At 41.4% G+C, this 26,765-nt stretch overlaps 1 protein-coding gene across 1 annotated transcript in view; it reads right to left on the reverse strand.

Moving 5' to 3' along the window:
* Nucleotides 1–19,115, reverse strand: part of arhgef18b (rho/rac guanine nucleotide exchange factor (GEF) 18b) — a 36,094-nt gene extending 16,979 nt beyond the window's left edge. The window contains 14 exon segments of the mRNA XM_020613006.1: nt 1–156; nt 1,730–1,870; nt 2,648–2,754; nt 3,400–3,613; nt 5,094–5,139; nt 5,361–5,428; nt 14,086–14,257; nt 14,664–14,772; nt 15,381–15,455; nt 16,525–16,579; nt 16,687–16,804; nt 17,075–17,255; nt 17,640–18,241; nt 18,831–19,115. The exon segment at nt 1–156 is cut by the window's left edge and continues 31 nt beyond it. Of these exon segments, the coding sequence (XP_020468662.1) occupies nt 1–156; nt 1,730–1,870; nt 2,648–2,754; nt 3,400–3,613; nt 5,094–5,139; nt 5,361–5,428; nt 14,086–14,257; nt 14,664–14,772; nt 15,381–15,455; nt 16,525–16,579; nt 16,687–16,804; nt 17,075–17,255; nt 17,640–17,809 (1,612 nt within the window). The 5' untranslated portion in view covers nt 17,810–18,241; nt 18,831–19,115.
* Nucleotides 19,116–26,765: the final 7,650 nt, after the last annotated feature.

Consider the following 26,765-nt stretch of genomic DNA (forward strand, 5'->3'; position numbering starts at 1 on the left):
GGAAATGAGTGTGAAGCTCGAGGAGGCTGTCTAAGCGGGGAAACAGACAGTCCAGGCGGCCCGAGTCCATCTGGAGGTTCTCCTTCAACTCTTGGATGTACACCCGCAGCATTATCTTCAGTGTTCGCACATGGTGCATCTCCGTCTGCATCAGCTCTTTTCAATGACATAATGCTACATGTTTACGTATGTTCTACCATGTAAGGTGCATACAAGTAGAATCCACTGTGATGCTACAGACAGATTCACAACGCATGCTTCATTCCAAACCTTCCATATCTTATGTTACTGTGTTTCCTTGTACATACACCTGACTAAAGGTGTATGCCATATCTCTGGTCCATTAGTTTTGATGATTTTCTTTTTAAACTGTCTCCTTGTACATACACCTAACTAAAGCTGTATGCCATATCTCTGGTTCTGTTCCGTTTGTTTTGATGATTTTCTTTTTAAACTGTCCACTGTGAGTCAAACAACATTATAAGAGCACAATGTTAAATCAGTAAGCACTAATTTAACAGTAAATTTATGCTGCGTTTCCACTACAGAAACCTAATGAGCGGTACACCCCGCACTTCCCTCAACTATCACCAAGCATAGCCTCCGGGGTTGATGCAGACCGTCCTGCTTTGTTTTTCCAATGTATTTTCTCTGTATCAGTGTCTGTTTAGAGGAGGAAGGTGCTGCATCCCCCTCACACACAGTCAGCTGTGTGTTTACACACAGTGTTTGTACTGCTAAGGCTTGAGGTGTGAAGACAGGTAGATTTAACCAATCATCGACGACTGCTCTGCGCGCGCACACACCCTCATAATCCTGGTACTTGACTTTAATACTCCCTCCTGAAGGGTGCTGAAATTTAGTTCCCAGACCTCATCCTCCAAAGCCAGCTGAGTGCAGTGGAAACAAACGCAGACCCCTTGATGAACGTTACTCGTTTCAGTAGGCTCTTATAATAGAAAAACCACTTTACTGTCAGTGATAGGGATGCGAGGATACACTTTGTTCATGAGACAAGACAATACACAATATTAGTTTCACGAGACGAGATGATATTTTTCAGGAATCTTCACTGATGGAATCTATGACTGGAAAATGTCTTTTATTTGGCTGCAAGTCGCAAAATGCAACAAAAACAACACAGGTGCATTTTGAAATGTTTTAACCAATCATCTTGTAATGAATGTCACTTCAGCAGAGTATGAATTATCCTATGCCATAAAAGACAACAATATGCAGGTACTGTAAAAGGTTTTGCCACAAACTCAAGTGACTGGCTTCTGTCCTGTATGATTTCACATGGGTCTCTTCAGACCTTGTAACTGTGTATGAACTATGCATGAGCTTCTAACTTCATTTTGAAACGGTGTGTGACCTTCTAACTGAACTCCTTTCCACAAACTGAACATAAAAGGTGGTGGGGGCATCTTCTATGCTAATTTCACCCTCACACTCCCTCGTGCTTGCTGCTGCTCTGGTTCTGTTATGAACTGATATCATGAGACATGATGAATATCATCATGTTTTAATATCGCAAGGTCTCATGGCACAGGATCTTGTTACACCCCTAGTCAGTGACCTTTTGCTGATTTTCCTCTGCCACTGTTTGTAGCACTGATGAACCACAATGATACTTCACCAAAACTATCTATCAATAAGCTACCAATGACAGGACAGGTGATCCATTCGTTGGATGGGTATGAGTGTGAACACCTAACATCAGACTTACCATATATAACATCCTGTCTCTTTACCGCTTCTTTAGAGTGCTTCTTCACATACTGCTGGTCAACTGCCAAACTCCATGACTCTGCCTCCAGATCCTGGGCATCAGAGTCCAGATCAGCTCGCACTGCTGCATAGTGAGAATCTGAGGAAAGGAAGACAGACATCAAAAACTATGGCACATGGCAGTTATATTCAAAAAGAACCCCTTTATGTTTACTCCTGATATGCATGAAACTGCATGGTGTTGGGTGCTCATGTTCAGGTCAGTGTTTTAACAGGAAGGTCAGAGGTTAAGGTCAGCAGAACAGAATCCCTTGAAGAATATTGTCTGGTTGTGTAGCCGATTGTGTCTCGTCATCACTAAGATGACGCCAACTGTCAAAGTCTCTTCAAGTAACGGACAACGCAAAATCAGCAGATCTAGTTTCCTCTGACCAGAGGTAACACATGTAGTCAGATCACTTTAATCTGACTACATGTGTTACTCATAAATGAACAATGAGTTGATTCCCTTAGAAGAGGGTTCCAGTTACTTATTGTAAAGCAGCCAAGTTTAAAAATAGTTCACTGTTGTGTGTCAACCTGCATAACCCTTTCATGGTAAGGGTGTGTCTGATAAAACAAACCCTGGAACATGGCAGCTGGGAAAAAGGTGCAAAGCTAGTATCCAGTTATCCTGTCTCTCTCGCACACTCCAACTTAATGGGACAAGGTGAGGTCACCCCTAACTCCACATTCACTCCTCCTCGGATTTAAGAAAACTCCCTGAAGACAAACTATCACTTGCACTGAACCAAATGCATGGATCAGGCTGATAAGAGGTAATCATATAACATAAAAAATTCCCTGAGAGAAAACAAGTTCAACCATGAGTGGAATGGTTGAAATTTATGCCTTATCTCCACTTGAGTCAACTCACCTTCAACGATGATGGACTCGGTGGTGGAGGAAGCAAGGGAAATGGCGTCCTCGTTAAACCGTTTGAAGCGGAAAGCATCTGTCTCATCCATCTCTCCAAGGAGGGATCTAAGGGATGATAACCACAGGTCCAAAATGGCATACATGCTGACACTGATGCAACCTAATGCCAGTGGCTGATGGTAGTGTAAATAAACTGAGGAGCCAACATGTGCCTTCACAAGTACAAAAGTAACAGACATAAAACATGACACTAAAGAAAAACCCAAGCAGGTACATTTTCTTTTCTTCTTACCTCTTTTCTTGTTATGACTCCCTGTGTGTTTGTCTCTCTCTCTCTATCTCGCTACACACTTTTCTTATCAGTGCAGAAGAAAAGTAGTCCACTTGTCTAGACTCAGTTAAATAAGGCTCTGCCATTTAAAAATGACATCTTGCCTTCATATGAAAACTATAAATACGCATCTTACGATGGCACAGACAAATTAGCATTTGAGCAGCAAAGACAACAATCTATAAATATTAAGCATTAACATACAGCACATCCTGCAAGCATCTACAGCCTTATAGAGTTCACAAAAAGAGCTCATTTGTGTTTTTTTTACTTCTCAACTTTTGTAAAAGGAAATCTTGTTATTCTGGGGCTTTGTTTTTTGAAAGGAAACTAGACAGTCAAAAAAAAAGCCTCTTAAGCACAAAAAAGTCTTCAGTAGAGGACTGAAGAAGTGCAACTTGCAGGGCACAGATACTCACCCTGAGCTGTTATTGTGACGGAGGCTGAGGCTGAGGCCAAAACTGGAGGCAGGGGCTACAGTAGAGTTGGTAGTATGGGAGGCAGTCGTCTGAGTACTGGGTCCCCACTGACTAATGGTCATACCTGGGACGTTGAGAAAACCTGGGTAGCCATCCACAGTCAGTGATAAGGCTGAGCCACACTGTTCACGCTCACTGTCCCGGTCTTTTAGCGCTGAGGAGGAAAGACGAGAAACAGGTGAACGGAGGGAATGAGAGGGAGTGGAGGAGGAACATGAGGACATATGAGGAGAGGAGAGCGAGAAAGGAGAAGATGACCAGCGAAGAGCAGACGAGGACTTGGAGGGATAGAGATGCTTGTTTGACCCGTGTCCGAATGGACTCCAGTATTTCTTCAGCCAAGACCGCGGAAGAATCGGCAGGTGATCAGGTCACGGTGCATCAACACTCGCACCCCGACTCGTCCGGACAGGCCCCACGATGAAGCAGAAGAAGACGGGGAGGAACAGGAGGATGGTTTAGCAATTTTGGAGCAAGCTTTGGAAGCCCCTTTTGTGTTACTGGCACCCTTGGTAACCGCTAGCTCCATTGCAAATGTCCCAAACTAGAAGCAATGGCAGAAGGAATGTAATAATCCAAACTTTAAGGTAAGATTCAGCAGTCACCAGTGCAGCGTCAGCGGATATTAAGGTAGTGAGCAATGTGCCTCCACTGGTGTAAACCAGGAGAAACAGAGGACAGCAAAAAGCCTGGTCTTATATACGATTCCCCTCAGATTCTTCATTTCTATGTAGCAACTTCTGGAAAGACATACGCCCTTTTATATTTCTCGCACTTTCTGATTTTTCACTTTTCCTCAATTCCTGTCTTCACTTCTCGTCTTCCTGACCCCCTGCACAAGCTACTGATTGGCCAGAGTGAGACATGAGGAGAAATCAGGTGTAGCTAATAGGACTCCAGCTGTTCAGAAGAGAATAACAACTGCTACAGGAGATTAACTTAAGCTGCTGTTGCTGCAGCCACTCACCTCTCCTGTGGGTTGGATCACATGCAACAGGAGCTACTGAATGCTACAATTAGCACTGAATGAAATGTTCTGCCATGGGCAACTTCATGATAATGAGTGAAAGCACACTGCACAAATTAATTCAGCAAGTGATATGACCTTTGTATAACCATGTATAACACAGAAAATCATACTGTAAGGAAGAATCTGACAACCAGACTGAAAATAACAGTGAGCAAAGATCAACATTTTTTTTGCTTCTTTTACTTCTATGTGCGTTCATACAGACCTTCACATACACCTTCTGTGTATATTTTGTAGATACATTACTAAATTTATCTGACATCACAAGAATCCATCGAGGGGTTTGGACAAGAACTGAAACAGAAGTATATCACTTGACTGCTCTTAACAATGGCTAATCATCACCTTTGCCTAGAGCCTGTTGGAGGCCAATTTCCCCCTCTACACTCAGCGATCAGGCAAACCCACACACCCGATTAAGATGCACACACACACACACACACAGTAACAAAAAGATGTGCAAACTATAGAAATGTTTTAATCCTCTTACAAAGCACCAGACGTAACCAGCTCTCTTTAATCTGATGCATCACCTCCATATTAACCAATACTGTAGTCAGTGGGATTCACAAGGGCTATGTTTGGAGATACATGTTCTGCTTACCAAGGTTAGAAGACCCAGACGAACCACTCCTTGGTACAGAATCTTTCTGTTTAAGGAATAGAAAGAAACTTTGTATTTTTTTTTTTACAAGTGACAAGTTACAAAAATGATGAAGCATATGAATTCATTTTTTTGTTTTACTGATTCCATATCTGTCTACTTACATGTGTATATGCATATGCAAAACAACAGACCACAGTAGAAGTTTAGGCACTAGGCTGAATTCCCTGTACTCCTTGCTTTTCTCTACTGCAGTGAGGTGTTTACCTTATTCTTGCTGCTGGCGCACTCACCCAGCAGAGACTTGCAGCTCTTGTGAACGTTCACAGCACAATCTGAAAAACAGCAACACAGAAGGGCAGGGTCAGCGGTGCATTAGTCTTGCTAAAACAGTTATATACACAAAAGTAACAGTGGTGGCTTTTGGATTGAATATGACTGGAAAAAAAAAAACTGTAAACCAAGTTTAAGATTTCAGCATTTATCCAAAAGCTATGGAAGGCTGAGTTCAAAGTAAAAGGCAGGATTCAAATAAGACCCTGAAACACAAGGCTGGGGAACAGCTTTGTCAGCTGCCACTATCAACAGCATCAAGTATTTGTTTTCAGACAAGTATGCTCGTCACAAAAGTCAAAGAATGACTTCTGGTTCCACGAGACTCTGTGGCTTCTGTTTGTTTACATGGTCATGATACAGAGTCCCTCCGTGGGCAGGTCTGGAACTCCTTTTTCCTCAGTAAGACATTTCAGTCTGTGTCCCTGTTTGGAAAACAAAGCTACCACTGTCAGGTCTAAATGCCATGACTGATTGTATCTGTGCTGATTAACAGAGATACCGTTGTTTTGGAAAAACACAATCCTCACCTCAATTACAGGAAAGACAAAACACTGGTAAAACAAAACAGCTCGATGCTTCAGCTTGGAAACATACTGTATAAGGTACACACATGCAGCAGAAGTCTTTCCACAGAGACTAGGCAGGCCAAACAAATGAAGTTATCACTATGCAAAGTCTGTTTCCGACCCAGTCAGGTAAAGCCAGGTTGACTTGTATAAGAAACTCATGGCCTACGCAAAACATATACAGACGTAAGCACATGCAGAGATGCATATACATTCCAAACGGGGAGCCGTACGTGACCGGTGGAGTGATGAGTGAAAGTCAGGCTTCAGCTGACTGCTTAAAGTAGGTCACTTAAAAACTAGAAAATACAGGGGTAGAACAAAAAAAGAAAGAAAGCAGGAAAAACGTGCCATTCATTTCATTTTTATGAAAAGAATATTCTAATGTTTTCACTATTTCCAGTTACCAATTAGCATCTTTTTTTCCCCAAACTTCAATTTTGATCCCTGATAGACGAGTGGTTAAGGCGCAGCGCAGCGCTCTCGCCGTGGCGCCCTGGGTTCGAATCAGGGTTTCGTCAGGAAGGGCATCCGGCGTAAAACACGTGCCAAATGTCAACATGCGAGTCGTCAGTGTGACGATTCGCTGTGGTGACCCCTAAACAGGAAAAGCTGAAAGTGACTTTCTTTGTACAATTTAAGACAAACACTGCCTGGATTACATCTACCATATTACATGGGCCAACAGGCACAAGGCAGGATGGTGACTGTTCAAATCTGGCTGCACAGTTTGTTGACAAAAGCTGTCCTCCTGTTAACATGCAGTGTAAACATGAGGCACTAGCCTGGAGTGTTCCACTAACTGCTGTACAGTCCACTGTACAGGCTGCTACTGCTCAGTTCCCTTCTGTGTGTTAGTACAATGGGCACAATGACAAAAACACTGCAAGCAGTGAGGGAGATTGTTGTGTGTGTCTTCATTTGCTCTTTTACATTTCTGATCCAGTCCTAAACAAGCTATCATTTTAGTTTATCTCTAACCTATACTTATCTCTCTGGTGATCTTTGGATTGAGTCCAGCAGGGCCGAACTAGTGTGGTTGTGCAAAATCCGCCCAAAAGCACAACACATGGAATATGAACACCTTTTAAGATCAACTTATAGTCCTCTTTAGATTGCACTCAGATTTGAAGCCAAAGAAAAAGTTGTTGTTTTTTTACCTTTAGAAGAAGAAATGGACAGTGAAGTCAGTAAGTCAACAAACTCATCAGCAGTCACTGCAGCCAAGAGATCATTTTCCCTCTCACTTGAACTAACATGCAAAATTCCAATTGCTCTGCCAGCCTGGTTCTTCCAAACAAAAACATAAACACAACATACGCTTAGTGTCTAATTAAGTCTACCAGGCCCAGTAATACATCTTCCAACTATCTCTAAAAGAGCACAAATGCACTGGCTGGGCAAAGCTGGGGAAAGTATTATAAAGGACAGAAAAAGAGGACCTGATAGGTAAGCTGATCTAGCTGGAATAAGAAGCCATGTCATTACAATGTCGTTACCTCGAGTCATCAGTGAAGAACCCAGGAGTAAGCGGTTTCTGTTCAGGAATGTGCAGCTAAGGTGATTGTAGTCAAACTGCATTCAAAACATTTTTTTGCTTAATGAAAGTAAAACAAAAATATCCTGACATAAGCAAGAACATGGTGTTTTCTGTTGACTGATATCACCAAGCTTATCAGCAACAAGTCATCACAGCTACAAAAGGCCACCATGTTTGGCAATAAAACAAACTAACGCTGCACCAGAAAACAAGTCTCAACCAACAAACTAAAGTTTACTAGGCTCTGACATCAGGCCAGGATACACTGTCAGAGTGAATTACAGCATATCATGGGGTGGACGCCATGTGGGTGGGTGACAATCAGCTCTGCCACTCTTGTCAGCAGCGGATCCATGGGACACTCAGCGTCAACTGAAAACCACCACCACCACCACCCCCAACATCTGCTGACTAGTAACTGCCCTATCACACTTGTGGTGGACAACACACACTCAATGAATTACTCAATTGACCAGAAATGTAAAACAAATCCTGGGTCACCACTGTGATTACACAACGGTAGATATACATCTTTTTTTCTTTTTTTTTTTACTTCCTCTGTGCTGCTGCTCTAAACAGAGAATACATTGCCTGGTGTTATCTTAAGGAACGAAGCTGGAATCAGCAAAGGGTGGGTGCTTCCAGGAAAATGTTACCTCATAAAAACACCATTAAATTCAAAAGGGTGTTTGTGAAAATCTAGCTTCCATGACAGGTGGTTTTCTAAGTGTTACTGTGGTAAGAAGAATCTGTGGATACTTTAAATTACTGATGACATTTTCCTGTAGGCTGTTGGACCTCTTAGTTTACTAAGAATGTGAAAACCTATCTTAGATTTTATGAACTGCATTTTGGTCAAACTGTGCTGTAATACTGTCCTTGCTGCTGTACAAGGATTCTTCATTATCTGTACTGTTAGATGAGCAGCTAAACAACAACCTTTAAAGGCAAGAAATAAAAAAAAATCTAATGATTCTTTTTAAAGTTTTTGTTGGACCCTCAGGTTTGGTTTTTAGTTTTGGAGCACTCAGGACCCCCTGAGTACAAGCAGGCTAGTACAAGCAGACAGTGTTTTTTATGCGTCATAGCATCTGATTTTAGCTATGATGGTGGTCCACTCTTCACAGTGCAGTTTGAGTGTCACATAGCAGGCCTCTGACATAGGCCTAACATATTAATCTAACACAGGAGCTACTCTACTTTCAGCTGATCAGGTTAGGGGTCACCAATGTGAATCCGATTCGCATGAGTAAATCTGGCACGTTTTTACACCGGATGCCCTTCCTGACACAACCCTCTCTATTTATCCGGGCCTGGGACCGGCACAGAAGTCACTGGTGTGAAACCCCTGTGGCTATATTAATCTAACACAGCATAACTTTAGACAATACAGAAGCACTACTTTGAGGTAAATTCAAAATATTTCCTGTGGTTTCCTTACACTGTTCTTATTGCGGAATAGAACCATGTTAAAACCTGGTATGCCCCCTCTGGCATACACAGAAAAAAAACGCTACCACAAACAGCTGTAACAACCAGGAATATGGGTATGCTTTGACTTTACTTTCTTACACAGCAGCTAAAACCTGCTTCCTGTATGTTCGTGCATGCAACCATGTGTGTGTAAGAGGTTCTATTTAAATCCCTGAGACCATAGTTACAAAAGCACTGACACTAAAGTCAAACTGCCAGCAGCCAGCTCATGACATCATCTATGAAACAGAAGGGAAACGAAGCGCAGGCAATCACCACCTGTTCTCAAACTTTTCACTTATGATTGCATTTTCTAACAATTTAGAAGAAACTACATGCATAATCAGTCAGCAGATAAAAGCAGAATGACAAAATAATGTTTAATGATACCTATGTTAATCGCCAGACTAAAGAAACCAATAGATGCCATAAAACACAACATGTTAGAGGTGAAAATGTACTAAGTGGAGACATGGAGGCTAAAACCTTAAACCTTAAACCTAGTAGAAGGTAGACAACCAGTCAGGCACGCTGGAAAGAAAACCAGTGTTGTGCTTACAGGGTGAGATGGATGAGGCCCAGAATCACTGGCAAACCTGCCAACACGATTAGCAGCGTGCGACCAGGTCAGAGGGGAAACTCAGAGCAGTGGAGACGGGAGGGTACGAGACAGTGTGGGGCACTCCAGGTGCTAAAGCCCCGGTAGTGGGCATCACTAGCCCGGCTGAGGAATGACAAGCATTTTACACTCAAGGATAACATTATTAAACACATGCAATTTCATGGTAACGAGTCAGTTTGATGTCTGAGTCTCTGCGACCAACTATAACGGGGTGGGAACACAGGACATTATAGAGACTGTGTTTAAAGCAGGTAGATGCAGCTTTGACTTGCACATCTCAGCATCCTGTGTTAACTGTAAATGTGAATAGTGTTACTTTCACTAACTCTACATTTTCCATATTAGAGGTCGCATCTGAGCTGGCTAGTGAATGTTAACAGCTGACTTTGGGTAAATTAAGTCAAATGATCTTGGAAGCTCACGTCAGCTAAGTACTAAATGCATAATCAGTCAGCAGATAAAAGTAGAATGACAAAATAATGTTTAATGATACCTATGTTAATCGCCAGACTAAAGAAACCAATAGATGCCATAAAACACAACATGTTAGAGGTGAAAATGTACTAAGTGGAGACATGGAGGCTAAAACCTTAAACCTTAAACCTAGTAGAAGGTAGACAACCAGTCAGGCACGCTGGAAAGAAAACCAGTGTTGTGCTTACAGGGTGAGATGGATGAGGCCCAGAATCACTGGCAAACCTGCCAACACGATTAGCAGCGTGCGACCAGGTCAGAGGGGAAACTCAGAGCAGTGGAGACGGGAGGGTACGAGACAGTGTGGGGCACTCCAGATGCTAAAGCCCCGGTAGTGGGCATCACTAGCCCGGCTGAGGAATGACAAGCATTTTACACTCAAGGATAACATTATTAAACACATGCAATTTCATGGTAACGAGTCAGTTTGATGTCTGAGTCTCTGCGACCAACTATAACGGGGTGGGAACACAGGACATTATAGAGACTGTTTAAAGCAGGTAGATGACTACCAGCTTTGACTTGCACATCTCAGCATCCGTTTAAAGCAGGTAGATGCAGCTTTGACTTGCACATCTCAGCATCCTGTGTTAACTGTAAATGTGAATAGTGTTACTTTCACTAACTCTACATTTCCATATTAGAGGTCGCATCTGAGCTGGCTAGTGAATGTTAACAGCTGACTTTGGGTAAATTAAGTCAAATGATCTTGGAAGCTCACGTCAGCTAAGTTAGCGATCACCTGTTGAGATTCATGCAAAATCTGCAACCAGCAGCAAAGACGCTCACGAAACGGCACACAACATGAAACTGGAGGGATGTCTTGCAACGTTCAGCTACACTGGTGTGGCTGTGTGATCATTTACACAAACTATCACTTCAAGCTAATTAAAACCAAGCTCTTAAGTTACCCAAACTAACCTTGTTTTCAAATAGAAGCGGTAGACAGGCTAACAACGCTAGCGTGAAGTGGCTAACAGCTAGCTAATGTAATATTACGTGACTTGACTGGGAACTGATATGGGTCCGTTTGTGATTAATTAAACATTGAAGAAACTTTGAAAAGGGATTCTCTTTGTTAAGACATTTACTCAAATCCGAAGAAGCACCAAACATTCAGAAGGAAAGCGCAAACTGCGACTGTTTGGCTAAGGTTAGCATTTAGCTAGCTGGCTAGTTGGTGGCCAAGACGTCTACAAAGTCCATTGAGCGAAAAAACGAGAATCATTCACCTGATCCCGCTTGAGACCTACAGGAGCTGTTTCTTACCGTTCCACCAAGACCCGTGTTTATCTGAGTCAACTGCATCCAAAACGAAATGTAGTCTGCATGCAAGTCAGATAAATCATTCTGGCCATTGAAATAAAGTATCCGACTTTCTTGGTTTTGTCCAGTTTGTGTACTACCCTGCACTGGGAACAGTCTCTGGCATACAAACGACGCATTCCACAGGCTGCTTCTCGGCTGAATCCCCACAGGGCTTGGTTCAAATTAAAGGGACACTCACTGGTTATTCCACGCCTGTGTGTAACTCAGCAGCCATGGATGATGAACGGAGAACTGCCTCAGAAAAAGTGGGAGATGTGCTACTGGTTTCTGGTTAATGTCTAGGAGAAGCAGAGCTGTCTAATCACACTGGATGTGTGGTACCCTGCCACACTAAAGGGTTTATAACATGTCTGGACATATTATCAGTAGTGGTACTGTACTTACATATAGATCTAATTTTGAGATATCTGTACTTCAATTGAGTAGCCTAAAAAGTGATTATTATTATTATACTATAACCATTTTGTGCTACTTAATGCTTTGACATCACTACATTTTAGAGACAAATGTTGTAATTCTTCTCTTTTATTGAACTGATAACTAGCTGCTAGGTACTTTTCAGAATCAGATTAATAATACAGAATAATACATAATCATAAGGCTTTACTGAACCTCACTAAGAAATATTCAAACTATGTATATAGTGTATAAAGTAATTCAAATGAAGAGAGTTTAAGACAGATAGAATTAACTCCCATTTTAGCAGCTGCAACATTAAAGTGATGTACACAATAATGTGTCACTATTAATGTCAAATGTGCCATTCTGTCTATTCAGTACTTTTACTTTTGCTACTTTAAGTATATTTTTAATGCTAATACTTTTTACTTTATTTTGAATGCAGGACCTTCACTTGTAACAGAGTATTTGTAGACTGTATTTTAGATTGTGGTAATTCTATTTCTAATTACAGCTTTTATCTCCCACTGGATAGGAGGAGCAAAGAAACATATTGGGTAATTGGAATGAAATAATGAAGTGGAAGCACAGAATGACTGACTGCTCATCTCCTTGCACTTCTGCAAAGGAAATGAAGTGGCACTAATATGGAGAACAGTGCTGTTTCCCTGTTGGAAACTTTATTTGGTGATGTGAAATTCTTCCAAAAGCAGACCACATGGTTTATGAGAAGACAGTCTCCGATTTACAGTAATGTCAAAAAATGTGCATGTGGCTGATGAGGCATCAGTCTGGTTGTGTCATGGTCAAAATGAAATATCCTGTGCAAGCTACAATTTTGAAATCACCTTTATGCACAACAATGTGGTCTATGGAAGATCAATAGAGAACATCTGCCTCTAACTATAGTACGCGGTATCATCATTTCACGAGACTAACACTTTGATTTGAATTTTTATATATAATAGATGAACGATCCGATGTTTTAGTCTGATATTTTTTCTTCTGAGAATGAGGAAAGGTAAAGAACTGACTTTCTGCGTGCATGGGTGTGATAAATAGATTATAAATGGTGTAACCAAGTACATTTACTCAAGTACAGTTAAATTTGTTATATTTTTAATCCACTTATCTGTTTCTAAGTACTTTAAGTATTCTATATTCACATATCAGGATAGGTTTAAAGATTATTAGTTAAAGAGTATGATGCACTGTTAAACCACCTAATCCAACAGTTAAAATTAGCTCTATCTACCTCGCCATTAAAATGCTGCTACATGTTAACACATCTGTAATAATATGATAAAGTTAGTACCTAAACCAGTCAATCACTAGTCTGCCCTGCAGTCTGTCTGCTTGGATCTGATTTTTGGCAACTCTACTTACCATTGCCTGTACCAACCCAAAATATGTAAAGCTTTCAGTGAGAATTACAAGCTTATCAGCTGACCTGTAGGCTGCGTAGGAATGGCGCAACAGAGACAGAAAGAGCAGCCATGGGCTGTACAGGTCTACTCGTAGAATAGATATGCAAGCTGTGGTTGCCACACAGAGCCAAAACAAGGGCCTGGTTTCTCAGTGTAAGGCTTCATCTAACACACAGTAAAATATAGGAAATGTGAAGAATATTACAAATTGGAAGCCAAAAGTTAAAGCATGCTGTAGATTCACACAAACAACTAAAAATACATCAAATAATGAGTTGTGCAATTGTGAAATAAAGTGCAGTCTACATCAGTGTGTTTTATTTTTAAGTACCTCATATAAACACTGACCACAGAGGCAGTGAAGGGGAACACCATCTTTTCAGCAAAGAAGTGTGTGAAAAAAAGCCACTGGTAATATGACAAATGGCACTTACTGTAACGAGTAAACATACAGTTGTGTGGTCAAAGTGAAAACGTGATTTTATGAACTCTGTTTTTAATCTGCCATCTGCTGCATAACAAAGATGTTAATAAATGTATTAACTTAACATAAAGTTAGAAATAGTCATGTAATATTCTACCTAAAAAAGAATATTTCTGTGGTACCTGATGGATACATGAATGTTTCAAGGTTTATTTCATTTTTAGGTTATTTTTTAGGTTGTGGCTGTTTGTATGATCGTGCATGTGTGCTTGAGTGCTCTAATTGGGTGAGTAAACATGCATGCGGTGCCATAGGCATAAATAAATGTAGGTTTGTGTATGAATATAGCATTCGTGCAAGTGTGCATTAACCTGAGAACAAGCGTGGGTGTGTGTTACTCACTCATGCATTGCAGGCCATGCTTTTTCTGCAGGGTCTTGCTGCACAGTGAGCATGTGGCACAGCTGGAAAAAGCGCAATGCAGGAAATAGTGCCCATTGCTGCTGCTGCTGCTGTTTCTTCTCCTCTCCTCCTTCCCTTTGTCTTTCTGCTGTTCTTTTTCTCTGTTCTTACCCTGCAGAGGAATAAAAAAAAAACATGGGATGTTTTCATATGCAAATGTGTGTGTTCTCTTTTACTGCAGCACATATACTACGGCACAGCTGGTTGTAACAGTACATAACTGTGTCAGTAGCAGGATATATACCAGGGTTTGTGTAAGTAGATTAGTGTGTGTAACATGCACACCAGTGAACTGTTTATACCTCAAGTTTTGCTCTTTGTAAAATTAGGAAATAAACCCGAGGGCAGTCAGTGAATTCACTTTTTTGCATTCTACATTAAAATGTGATTGAGCATTTCATTTCAGGATTCTTAGCTCTTAAACAAGTTATATTGTTCATTAGGTCATACATGCCATTTCACTTCAGAGTATAGTGCACTGAATTCAAAGTGACAACTTTGTCAATGCTATGGTTTACCTTATCTTTATTGAAGGAGCCAGTCATCCTGTTCCTTAGAGAACTAAATGTCCTCTTCACCTTGGTGCCTTTCTCCACCTTCTCCGTACGATCCTCTTCTGGCTCGTTGCTGTCATAAGAGGTGAAGATTGTAATACACACCATAAAATATAGGAAATATCAAAAAACCCTTATGGTTTTTGTCTGCCAGAATTTAATCATTTCACCCTCACATTTAATAAGCATTCATATTCATTAAAACCTGTGTATTTTATCAACTTGATACTTTTTGTTATATATATATATATTTTTTTTTAAAGGACTGTGTTTGACTTATGCATACTATATGACATAGATTTCTGATAACTGGTTCACTTTTTTAGGATTCCAATATTAAAAGCAATATGCAAAAAATAAACTAAAGGACACAAATGATTTTGCTGAATAGTTACAAGGGCAGTGATGAGGAAATTATTTTGACTGTGTTTCTAAAAAAGAAAAGGAAACCACATTACTGTAAAGCCAAAAGCAGCTTTCATTGTACTGACATGTTATGTTTCTTCTCTTTCGGTTTTCATCCTAACGTGTTATAGATGGCTAATAATAAGACACCTCTATGTAAATAAACAAAATATAGAGGAGTCTATTACAGGTCAACACACTGTGAAAAATAAAGTTTATAAAATTTCTGCAGCCTCAGTGACAAGGCAACAACAATGAGGACAGTACTATACTTACTCATTTGAGAGGAACTCGTACCAAGTGACATTTCTTGAATCTTTGGTGTTTGATCTGCTGTTCCTCTGTTTCGTCCTGCGGCAGACAGTAAGATTTTAAACTTTTTAAGACAACATTCCGAAAACTTGTAATAAGAGACTTGTATTACCACAGAAGTAAATAATGTTGAAAAAAACAAAGACAATCTGAGAGTGTAGCATAGTGAACTGGGTCTCATTGTCAGGTGAGTTCAACATCAGCTGGGGATTTTGTGAAATCAAAAAATGTCTAGTGCTCCACCGACACTTGTTATTATTTCAGGGATAATGATATATTGTGTGAGTGCACAAACAGGCACATGCAAGCACACATTCCAAAAACATGGCTGCACATTACAGTACAATACAGTATACACACACACACATACAGTGCAATGTAGTGGTTCTCCTGGGCTGCCCTGCTGCTGCTTTAAAAAAACTGGTGTGGCATTTGTAACAGCAGACCTCTTTCTCCTGTTTACTTACCCATGGTAAAGCTTTAGCTCCTGCAGAACTTTCTGTACCTTCAGCCTATGACAAACAAGACACTAAAGCTGAGTGGGGACTGCAAGAGGAGAGGAGAGAGCGAGACTGCTGGGAGCTGAGTGTCAAAGAGTGATTTAGAGAAGAATCCTCTCTTTTCTGTTGCATCCACACAATCACCAGACACAGGCACATTCACAGTCACTTAAGCACACATACTGGACATATGCTATACACACTGCATACTGAGGGGCCATCTAAGGAGCTGGGAGAGATGACTGTGGGAGGAGGAGGTTGCAGACATATGACATGGAGCAGAAATGTCAGAAGGGAAAGGGGAAAGCCCCTCTGTTATGCAGAAGGTAGAAAGCTCTACCAGACTATAACAATTTACAACTACAGAACAGTGTGTACCCTGCTGTACTGCACCAGTCAAAAGCAGCAGATACAGTATGCATCAGCAGCTGCCTCCTATGAATCAAACTAGAGGAGTGTCTCTTTTTTCTTTCATGCATAATCAAACCTCAGCTGCTAGTCAAACAAAAGCATCTTCTTGAAATTGAGAAAATAAATATTCCACCACATTTTACAAGTCACAAAAGGCTTTGTGGATGTAACTGATTATGCTACAGACTGAGACTTACATATGGCTCTGTCCTTCAGTAGAATGGAGGTTTTCTTCAGGGTCAAACTCCTCTGCTACGGGCGAGAAAGAAGAAAAGATCAAACATGATGAAACCAGCCATCTGCTGAGTGTAATACACACAACACATATGTACTCAACAGGAACAAACACTCAGACCCACTTCCTGCTGCCCTTGCAGCTTGTTTGGACGTCTGTACAATACGAGAAATGTGTGCAGCACGGGAACACTCATCTGTGGCCAGGATCTCTGAGCGGGAGTAGAGATGTCTCCCACCGGCCTGAAAACAGTGAAGAATAAACACCGTGTATGTCACAAGCACAACTGCTCTGTTTTATCAACATACAACAGACACATACATGATGATAACATTTGCTTTGACTAGTATTGATCAGCTGGCAATTTACATGTAGTCATTTTTGTTTACTTTAGTAGATTTTGTAGCCGGTTTTGGTCCTGAGATTAGAGTTTAGACTAAAATTGTGATCATAACAGAACTATAAAATATCTCCAACTTTATCTTTTACTCATAGTGTGTATTTCTCATTACCATGCTCGTGACCCTGACTCCCGGACAGGGGACCCCAGCCCTGGGACCATCTGGCTCATCCTCAGGACAGGCTGTGCAGCTGTGTGTCTGCTGTTTGGTGGAGAGGAAGATGCTATTCTGTCTCTCCTCATCATCCTCTTTCTCTCCATCGCTGTCCATAGCGTTGGTATCTAGGCTCAGTCTGGCAAGACAGCACAGCAGCAAGCATACAAAACATATGAGTGTGACACTCTTATGGCCTGTGTTTAGTTTTCTTTTTCGATTTTGTTTCTCCTAAGATATTTTGATGTACTGTTCATATTCATATTTCTAAGGTTTCTTAACTGTATAATGTTAAAAAGCTGTGACCTAAACCACCAGAAACAGTTAAATAGCACAGTGAGTGTGGCAACGGCTAGTGCTGGATGATACTAAAGCAAAGTTCCTCGTATTATGTAGAGAAGGAAAGACTTAAATTGAGGATTATAAGCAAAGTTCAGTTTGACTTTATATTGTAGTTATTATAAAAATTATTTTCATCCATCTTTAACAACCTTCCACCTTGTCATCTGTTCATCCATCTTACCTCCTCCCCAGATTAATGGGAGACAGGGGGACGCCCCAGCTGTGCCTTCGGGATGTTGACATTGATCTGACCAGGATAGGAAAGCTGTTCTCATCGGAGTCACTATCTAAATCCATTGTAGTTTTCTCCTTTACTTCCTCCGACACTGTTATTCCTTTTGCTGCTTCCATTGATCCCAATAGTCCATTCAGATTTATTGTCAAGCTAAGCCCCACTGCAGAGCCAGTGGAGTCTGCACCATCAATGATACACTCTGGCAATAACTTAGGACTGAGGTGAGTGATCACAAAGCTGTGATGAGGTTCCTCAGCAGGCTGTGTACAGTACGGTGGTGATGAAGCACTGACCCAAGGAGGCTGTACAGGTTGGTTATTGACAGGAGCGTCTGTGTATAGAGACACCTGTAAGCCAACAGTGTGAGTGTGGGTATCGGGGACTGTGGTTACTGTGGATGCAGCAGGCTGTGAATTCGGTATGCCTCCTTCCAAGTCTTTGAAGTACTCAGAGTCTCTGAGAGAGGAGTTGAAGCCCAGTAGGTCCTCCACACTGCTGTTCACCTCCACACCAGGGCAGTCGTAGTCACTGACTACTGAACATGTATCCTGCAAGAGGTGAAAAGCCAAAATGGAGCCACAGAGGAGAAAGAGAGAAAAAGAGGATAGACATGGAGAACAGAGATCTCAGCTGCAATCCAAGATTCAAGAGATAGGGTCTACCGCCATGATGCATGTAGCTTAGTACTTAGGCACAGTGGTGCTTTGAGCTAAATGATCACATCAGCATGCTCATCACAGTCACACTTCTAAAACAGTGATGTTTTACAGGCATGTTTGCATTCTTATTTACAAGGGTTCACATGCAAACATTTGTTTGCATGAAATTTTGACCTGATGATGACACTATATGAGAGTCAGCATTATTACACTTCATCCTTTGGTGACTCAAATGTCTGCACCACATTTCATGTCATTGGGATAGGGTGCATCTGGGAACAACAAATGCATGTACAACATTTGGTTGCAATCCACTCAGTGGTTGTTGAGGTGTTTCAGCCTAGATTACAGTGGGGGACCAACCTAAAGAGGATAGACCAACATCCCTGGAGCCATGTTGCTAGCATGGCTAAAAAGGGAAGGGACAAACAGGAAACAAAGAAGTTGGAATATAAAGCTTATCCAGAAGAAAACAAACCTGGTCGTCACTGGTGCCAGCGAAGAACACATCCTCAGCTATAGATGCAGGGGACAGAGAGGAGGAAGATCCTTTCCCACTGGGAGCATGAGGCTGGACTCTGAGTTGGGCACTGGGAGAGCCACTGGGCTGACTACATGGCTTGCACTCTGATGCTGAAACATAATGGATACGATGAGAACAAGAACACCAAGAAAGGCAGACTAGGTGGGTTTCAACAGGTACATGACACCTGTGTAATCGATTGAAGCGATTTTGTGTATGATGGAAGAAATGCTCATTATCAATCCCTGACCCAGCCTCTCACTGAAAGCTCATTTACATTTCCACTTTCCTTGAGTCCCATGATGCCACAAACCACAGTCATGAATCCGTCACTGAGCTCTCAGGGGCCTGAGACACTGCTAGCTCGTGGTATAGAATATAATATACTATAAGTACATGAAGGAGATGTACAGTACATCAGCACATGGAGCTTGGTAACACATGTCTGAGGTAACAACTGTATTACTGAAACATTTCTTACATATAAAATAAACCTGTTGGTGGCTTGTGGTGTCTGAAATATCACACTCTCTGTTAGATTTCAGCCACGTTGTAACCATCTGACTAGTGCACAACCACAGACACGACAGGGTACATAATCCTCTTTTCACAAAGGATGCCTCCTGTGAACCCAAGGCTCACCATAAGATAGGCTGACATTCTTTGCTATGTTCTACAGTAGCTGCTGTAACTGCTGACTTTGTATGCCTGTCATTTGGTGGTAATGCTACAGTTGTTAGAGGCTTTATGCTTAAAACAGCTGTGGCTTGTAACCAGAACCGTCTTAGTGTGAAGCAACAGTGCTAATTATTAGTATAATAATAATTCTAAGAGCAGCCTTAAAACCAGAAAAATAATTATATGAGCCATTATAGTAACTCAGTTACATTAGATAATGGACATGTTCTGTTTACTCACGTTGCTGCCAAAAGCACTGGATGAAATCACACTTAAGTTCAGTTATATGAAAAGCTCATCACTGACATCTATAGAAGGCATCAGCAGAACTGATATATATTGTCTTATGGTAAATGGTCTTACACTTGTAAAGGGCTTTTCTATGCTTTCCAGCACACTAAGTGCTTTCACACTATTTGGCCATTCACCCAGCTGCACTCCCAAGCACTCACACATTCACACACCAGTGTTATCACTGGGAGCAGCAGGGGGGGTTCAATGTCTTGCTCAAGGACACGTCAATAGGAGAAGCCGGAAATCAAACCACCAGCCTTCCAGTTAGGAGGCGACCCACTCTATCTCCTGATCCACAGCCACCCCTAAAGCTATTTAGCACTATTGGTTATGTTCTTTATAGCTTTTCTTGCAGATATTCTAATTTTAATGTGTCTGTGTGTATGAAGTTTGTTGTGCGGCTTATGCTTCATGCTGCATCTTATTTGCTCTTGCAAAAGTGATCTTGAGCTCAGTGAGACTAAATAAGGTTTAAAGCTACAGTATGTAACTTAAAGTAGCACTAGCATGAAACTCCAAATCAGTCCACTCTTCTCTACTACGATCTGCTACACTCCACCACACTCGGCCCAGCTCTTCACATATTGTCATTATGAAATTACAGTAAATGAGAATGCAACAAAACTTAATGATCAAGCAGAAACAATTGAAAATCCCTGATTGGGTAGAGGGGTCAATCTTGCTCAAAAACGTTTAGAAGCTAAAACCTCTGCCTGCTGTCAGTGGCGTTCAGTGGGTCTGGGTCACAGGAGGCTTTGACTGGACCTCTCCACATTATGACAAGTTTTGGAGCAGATTGCTACAACAAAAATATTTGAAACAAAAGTTACATAGTGTAGCTTTAACTAACTGACTAACTGTAGTCATCCAAACAAGCAGATACAACATAAAACAAAACACTCCATTAGGCTCTGTGGGACTGACACTCAAGTTGGGGAGCACTATCTGTCTGCTGCCAGTGATATAACCAACAGTCACTTCCAGTAAGAGATCTCAGATAGCACTGTGCAGTGAGATAAAATGCAGATGGACCACACTCTGAGTCCTGCAACATGTCCTGCTATAAACCAAGAGCATCCATTCTCTTCAGTGCGACAGCCAGAGATGCTCTCACATAAACACCCAGACAGACGCACAGTAGATCTATTTTCTATTGTACTAAATCACCGACTGAGGCTGTGGGAATGGCAATGTCCCTGCTGGAGGAAGAGTTTGTTTGCATCCATATCCCACTCGTGGTAAGTGTAAACTCAGACACTCGGTACAGACGCTGCAGTGGCTGCTTGACACAGTCCCGCTGAGCTGCTGTAGCCTTTTATGGTTAGCCTCTCATATCTGTTAGTACATCACACAGGGATGAAACATAAGTGTGTCTGTCTGTTTGAGTGTGCGTGTGTCTCCTAAACTGTTTTGGCACTGTTCTGATCAGCTGTGTTCCCATTGTTTGGCTTCACAGAACAAACGGTGATCTGCTAGTAACTCGCTTACTGTAACTTCGTTGATTCCACATGTGGTACAGATTGCAGGTGTCATCCTAGGTCTCTTTTCTGCTGTTCTTCCTGGGGTTTCTCACATTTTTTATGATTGAAGGACATATGTTGCAAAGATTAAAAGGCTTATTATAAGACAAAATTGTGATTTTGGCTAGATAAATGAATTTACCTGACAAATGCCCAACAGTAGATCTACTGTTATACTGAATTTACATAACTTAAGTTGTTTTTAGTAGAAAAAAGTCAAACCAGGTTGGTGAGGATTTTTCTTGACTAAAGTTTAATAAATGCAAAATTATGTTCTTTTACTCCTCAAAATGTTTAAACCGTTTAGCCACTTAAAAGGCAATGTAGTGTTTTATACAACAGGTACTTTACTTATACAGTGGTGTGAAAAAGTGTTTGCCCCCTTACTGATTTCTTATCTTTTTGCATGTTTGTCACACTGTAATGTTTCAGATCGTCAAACAAATTTATATATTAGTCAAAGATAACACAAGTAAACACATCATGCAGGTTTTAAATGAAGGTTTTTATTATTAAGGGAAAACAAAATCCAAAACTATAGAGCCCTGTGTGAACAAGTGTTTGCCCCCTAAACCTAATAACTGGTTGGGCCACCCTTAGCAGCAACAACTGCAATCAAGCGTTTTCGATAACTTGCCATGAGTCTTCCACAGCGCTGTGGAGGAATTTTGGCCCACTCATCTTGGCAGAATGGTTGTAAGTCAGCCACATTGGAGGGTTTTCGGGCATGAACTGCCTTTTTAAGGTCATGCCACAGCATCTCAATTGGATTCAGGTCAGGACTTTGACTAGGCCACTCCAAAGTCTTCATTTTGTTTTTCTTCAGCCATTCAGAAGTGGACTTGCTGGTGTGCTTTGGATCATTGTCCTGCTGCAGAACCCAAGTTCGCTTCAGCTTGAGGTCACAAACGGATGGCCGGACATTCTCCTTCAGGATATTTTGGTACACAGCAGAATTCATGGTTCCACTTATCACAGCATGTCTTCCAGGGCCGGAAGCAGCAAAACAGCCCCAGACCATCACACTACCACCACCATATTTTACTGTTGGTATGATGTTCTTTTTCTGAAATGCGGTGTTACTTTTACGCCACACATAATGGGACACACACCTTCCAAAAAGTTCAACTTTTGTCTCGTCTGTCCACAGAGTATTATCCCAAAAGTCTTGGGGATCATCAAGATGTTTTCTGGCAAAACTGAGACGAGCCTTTATGTTCTTTTTGCTCAGCAGTGGTTTTTGTCTTGGAACTCTGCCATGCAAACCATTTTTGCCCAGTCTCTTTCTTATGGTGGAGTCATGAACACTCACCTTAACTGAGGCAAGTGAGGCCTGCAGTTCTTTGGATGTTGTTGTGGGGTCTTTTGTGACCTCTTGGATGAGTTGTCGCTGTGCTCTTGGGGTAATTTTGGTCGGCCGGCCACTCCTGGGAAGGTTCTCCACTGTTCCATGTTTTCGCCATTTGTGGATAATGGCTCTCACTGTGGTTCGCTGCCGTCCCAAAGCTTTAGAAATGGCTTTATAACCTTTTCCGGACTGATAGAGCTCCATTATTCTCTTTCTCATTTGTTTTTGAATTTCTTTGGATCTCGGCATGATGTCTAGCTTTTGAGGATCTTTTGGTCTACTTCACTTTGTCAGGCAGGTCCTATTTAAGTGATTTCTTGATTGCGAACAGGTGTGGCAAGAGAAATTGAACTCAGGTGCGATAAACCAGTGTTTTGACAGGGGGGCAAACACTTGTTCACACAGGGCTCTATAGTTTTGGATTTTGTTTTCCCTTAATAATAAAAACCTTCATTTAAAAACTGCATGATGTGTTTACTTGTGTTATCTTTGACTAATATATAAATTTGTTTGACGATCTGAAACATTACAGTGTGACAAACATGCAAAAAGATAAGAAATCAGTAAGGGGGCAAACACTTTTTCACACCACTGTATATAATGTAGCAAGATATATGAGAAACATATATTTAAGTATGCAGAGTGTGAAAGACAAAGCCGGTATGTGCAACACTCTGTGGTTAGTGTGTCAGGTCATGCTAAAGGTAGAACATTTGAGCAAACGTGAGAGGAAGGAAATGAGAGCACATGTTTGTCACGAAGCTTACTGTACTGTTCATGCGACGCTACAGTCCACAACAATCACAAGAGGAGTTTGGGGATCATATGGTACGTTCAGCTGATTATCTACCATGTGAATGATTAGTTATTATAAGAAGCACAGATGTGGAGATGTGTTTTCAACAAAGACACCAGTACAACAAACATGTTTCTCAGTATGATTAAGGTCCTTCTGCTGAAGGACACACTGAGCCAATGTGGTACCCAACTATAGAAATCACAGATGGCAAGATAAATATCTGACTTGTATCACAATAAATATATCTTTCAGTACTTGAAAATTAATTGACTACTTTATTTTACTTTGCCTCTGGAACACATCGTTTGGCTTAAGGTCACTGTGACCATTCAGTAGCTGGGCGGGTGAACACGTATGACAGATGTTGAGGGTTTGTGAAAACAGAACACAGAGGCGGTTAGATCTGAGGTTGAAGCACACATCAAAACAACTGTCATCTTGCAGCTCCTCTTTGATCAGAAATGCGCCTGACTATTGTCTCAAAGAGCTGAGTTACACAAATGCTACGGCTGAAGTAAAAGGGAAGCTTCCTACATGGCTTCTTTATGTTTAAAATGTCATAGTCCTCTGAAGATAGCAGCATGGAAACAAAGAACATGAAGTAACTCAAGCTGTGTCTGTTACAAAGTGGGGTGTGAGTGTAACATGAACAAAAAATTTTGAGTTGTTGCATCTGTGGTTTGTAAAAAGCTCCATCTATCAGTATTTTTCTCCGTGGACACAGGAGTTTTTAAATTGATTTACTCAGAAAACACCAAAATCATACTCTTCCTTTAGGCTGCTAAATCTACAGGTTAGCAACATGACCAAGGCAAAAATGATAATATCAAATCAGAGATTTCTTTGTAAATTCAAGGATGCATTGTGACATTTGCACAGTCTCACATTTTATTCAGTGGACCAGGGTTAGAAATTACTCTGAACCTCGCAGCAAACTCTCAAACATTTTTAAATATCATCCACCACAAACCACAGCCAGGTCAAGATGGTGAACAACAACTTTATGAAAACAATTGAATAGGGTTAAGAAGAAGAAAAAAGAGAGCCAAGAGAGCTATATTCCATGCTCGTACAATAACGCACCAGGGTCACAACCAGTCCTAGAGTTCTGCTGGATGACACCAACCTTTTCTCTGTATACAGGTTTTTCTCTCACTCTTCACTCTGTGCTATCCTTCAAGCAAAAGACACCTAAAACATACCCCAAATTAACACCCACCAGCCCCAAAGTACCTCTCTTGAAGGACCATCTCTTCATCCAGAGTTTGGAGAAGGAGGGCCAGGAGTTGTTAAGAGGAGAGTCCGCCATAGCAGCAAGACAGCGGGGAGGCCAGCTGAAACTGTAGCTCACTCAAACTGGAGCTCTGGCACCCAGCGGGGGGGTGGGGGGGGGAATCGAGAAAGAGAGAGAGAGAGAGGGAGAGAGAGGGAGAGTCCACGACTAGGCTCAGGGAGGTGCCGGTTGGGGATCACCCTCCCAAGAGACTCCAGTGGAATGAAAGGAGAAAAAGTGACAGTGGGAGGAGATGCAGATGCAGAAACGGAAAAAGAGGTGCAAAAGATGGCATGTTTTGCTTTGGATACGGTGAAAACTTTGAATTCTTTATTATTCCAGAATAGAATAGAAGCTCATTTGCTGTTTTAAGCTTTCAGTTTTACTTTAAAATTATCATCAGGAGCAGGTGGGGGTGTTAGACAACAACTTCTTCTCTGTAACTCAACATATATGTTCACCAGCCACTTTATTCAGAGGTGTTCCTAATATTCTGACCCTCTCATATATGTTGGGGAGGATAAAAATATAAAGACGCCTCTGAATATAATGCATTCCAGTACAACACCACTGGGAAAAACTTGTTTTCATTGCTCCAGATGACTGTTTCAGAGAAACAGGGCAGGAACAGAAAAAGAGAAGGAAGTACATGCAGTGAAAGAGTAGGGCGATTTTTTTTCTTGTTCTGAGTCACAGGGACACAAACAACCATATCTTTTATTAATGTTGTGAAAGCAACCTGAAATTATTTAAAACTGAACTGCATGGGCACAAGCATGATAACTGGACGGGAGAGGATATATTTTTCACTGCTCCTGCCGTTAGACTGGGTTTCTTACTTTACACTAGTGTAACAATGAATGAGAGTCAAGTGGAAATATCGCTGTACTTTCCCACAGTCTGGGAAAGAAGCAACACTGACATGGAGAAGGCAAGTGGAAATGTATTAAAACCACAATTCTACTGTAGAAAATCTGCTCACATTTAAGGCAATGCATGAACAAATGCAACGAATGAATCGGGTCCAAGTGTAGAGGACTATATGAAACCTAGAAAGGTTGATGACAAAACTCAGAAAAACAAAAGAAACTACTTACATTGGATGATAAGCAACAGGTGGCAGCTTTAATTCTGTCTGATCACCAAAATAAGCCTCAGACAGCAGAAAAGAGGAGTTAGAAATCCTTTAGGTCTTACTGTGCTCGGCGAGAATGTCAGGTCTGCCCTCATCCTGAGCGCAGAGTCAGAAGCCAGCCACAGGATCTCGGCCCTGCTTCCTCTTTCTGCGCAGCTGAATAACCCACACACACAGTTTCACACATTGCTGCTTTGAAACTGGTTGCCGCTCACAGACCGGATTGGAGCACTGTAGCATAATTGCAACAAGAGTTTTGAAGCAAAGCCTTTTGTTGACAATGACCAGGTTCCTTGACAATAAACCTTTGTTCTGACCTCACAGACTCTTACAAACATTAGCTTGTGTTTAGAGCTCAGACTGATTTAATCAGACACTGAACTACACTCAAACTAAAGGTGATGCATTAATGATTGGATAGCAGTCACTGGTCTGTTATCTCCTCACCGTCAGGTGTGAACTACAATATTATGTGCTGCACTTTTGCAGTGTTACGCTCCCCTGCACAGCCTTAGGAGGAACTAGCTGTGTTTGTAGGGGTTTCAGTCAGAATGGCACCTCGGTGCACACTGTGCCGCTACTCATCAGCTTTTAGTCAGAGTTGTAATGTGTGAATGACCGCTGACATAAATAACAGTGAGAGTGACAAAGAAAGATTTACAAGGTGTGGTGCTGTTTCATTAAATACAGTGGAGAAATGGTGGGCACAAAACATCTTTGGCTGACTGGAAAACATTTTGGAAATGAGTAACAAACAGTAACTTCCTCTCAAGGTGCCCTTGAGGGGGTTAGTAATCTGATCCTTTCAGCAGCTGCAGGTCTAGAGTGTGACAAACAGTGGTA

This window comes from Monopterus albus, unplaced genomic scaffold, assembly GCF_001952655.1.
Source record: "Monopterus albus unplaced genomic scaffold, M_albus_1.0 scaffold129.1, whole genome shotgun sequence".
Lineage (NCBI taxonomy): Eukaryota > Metazoa > Chordata > Actinopteri > Synbranchiformes > Synbranchidae > Monopterus > Monopterus albus.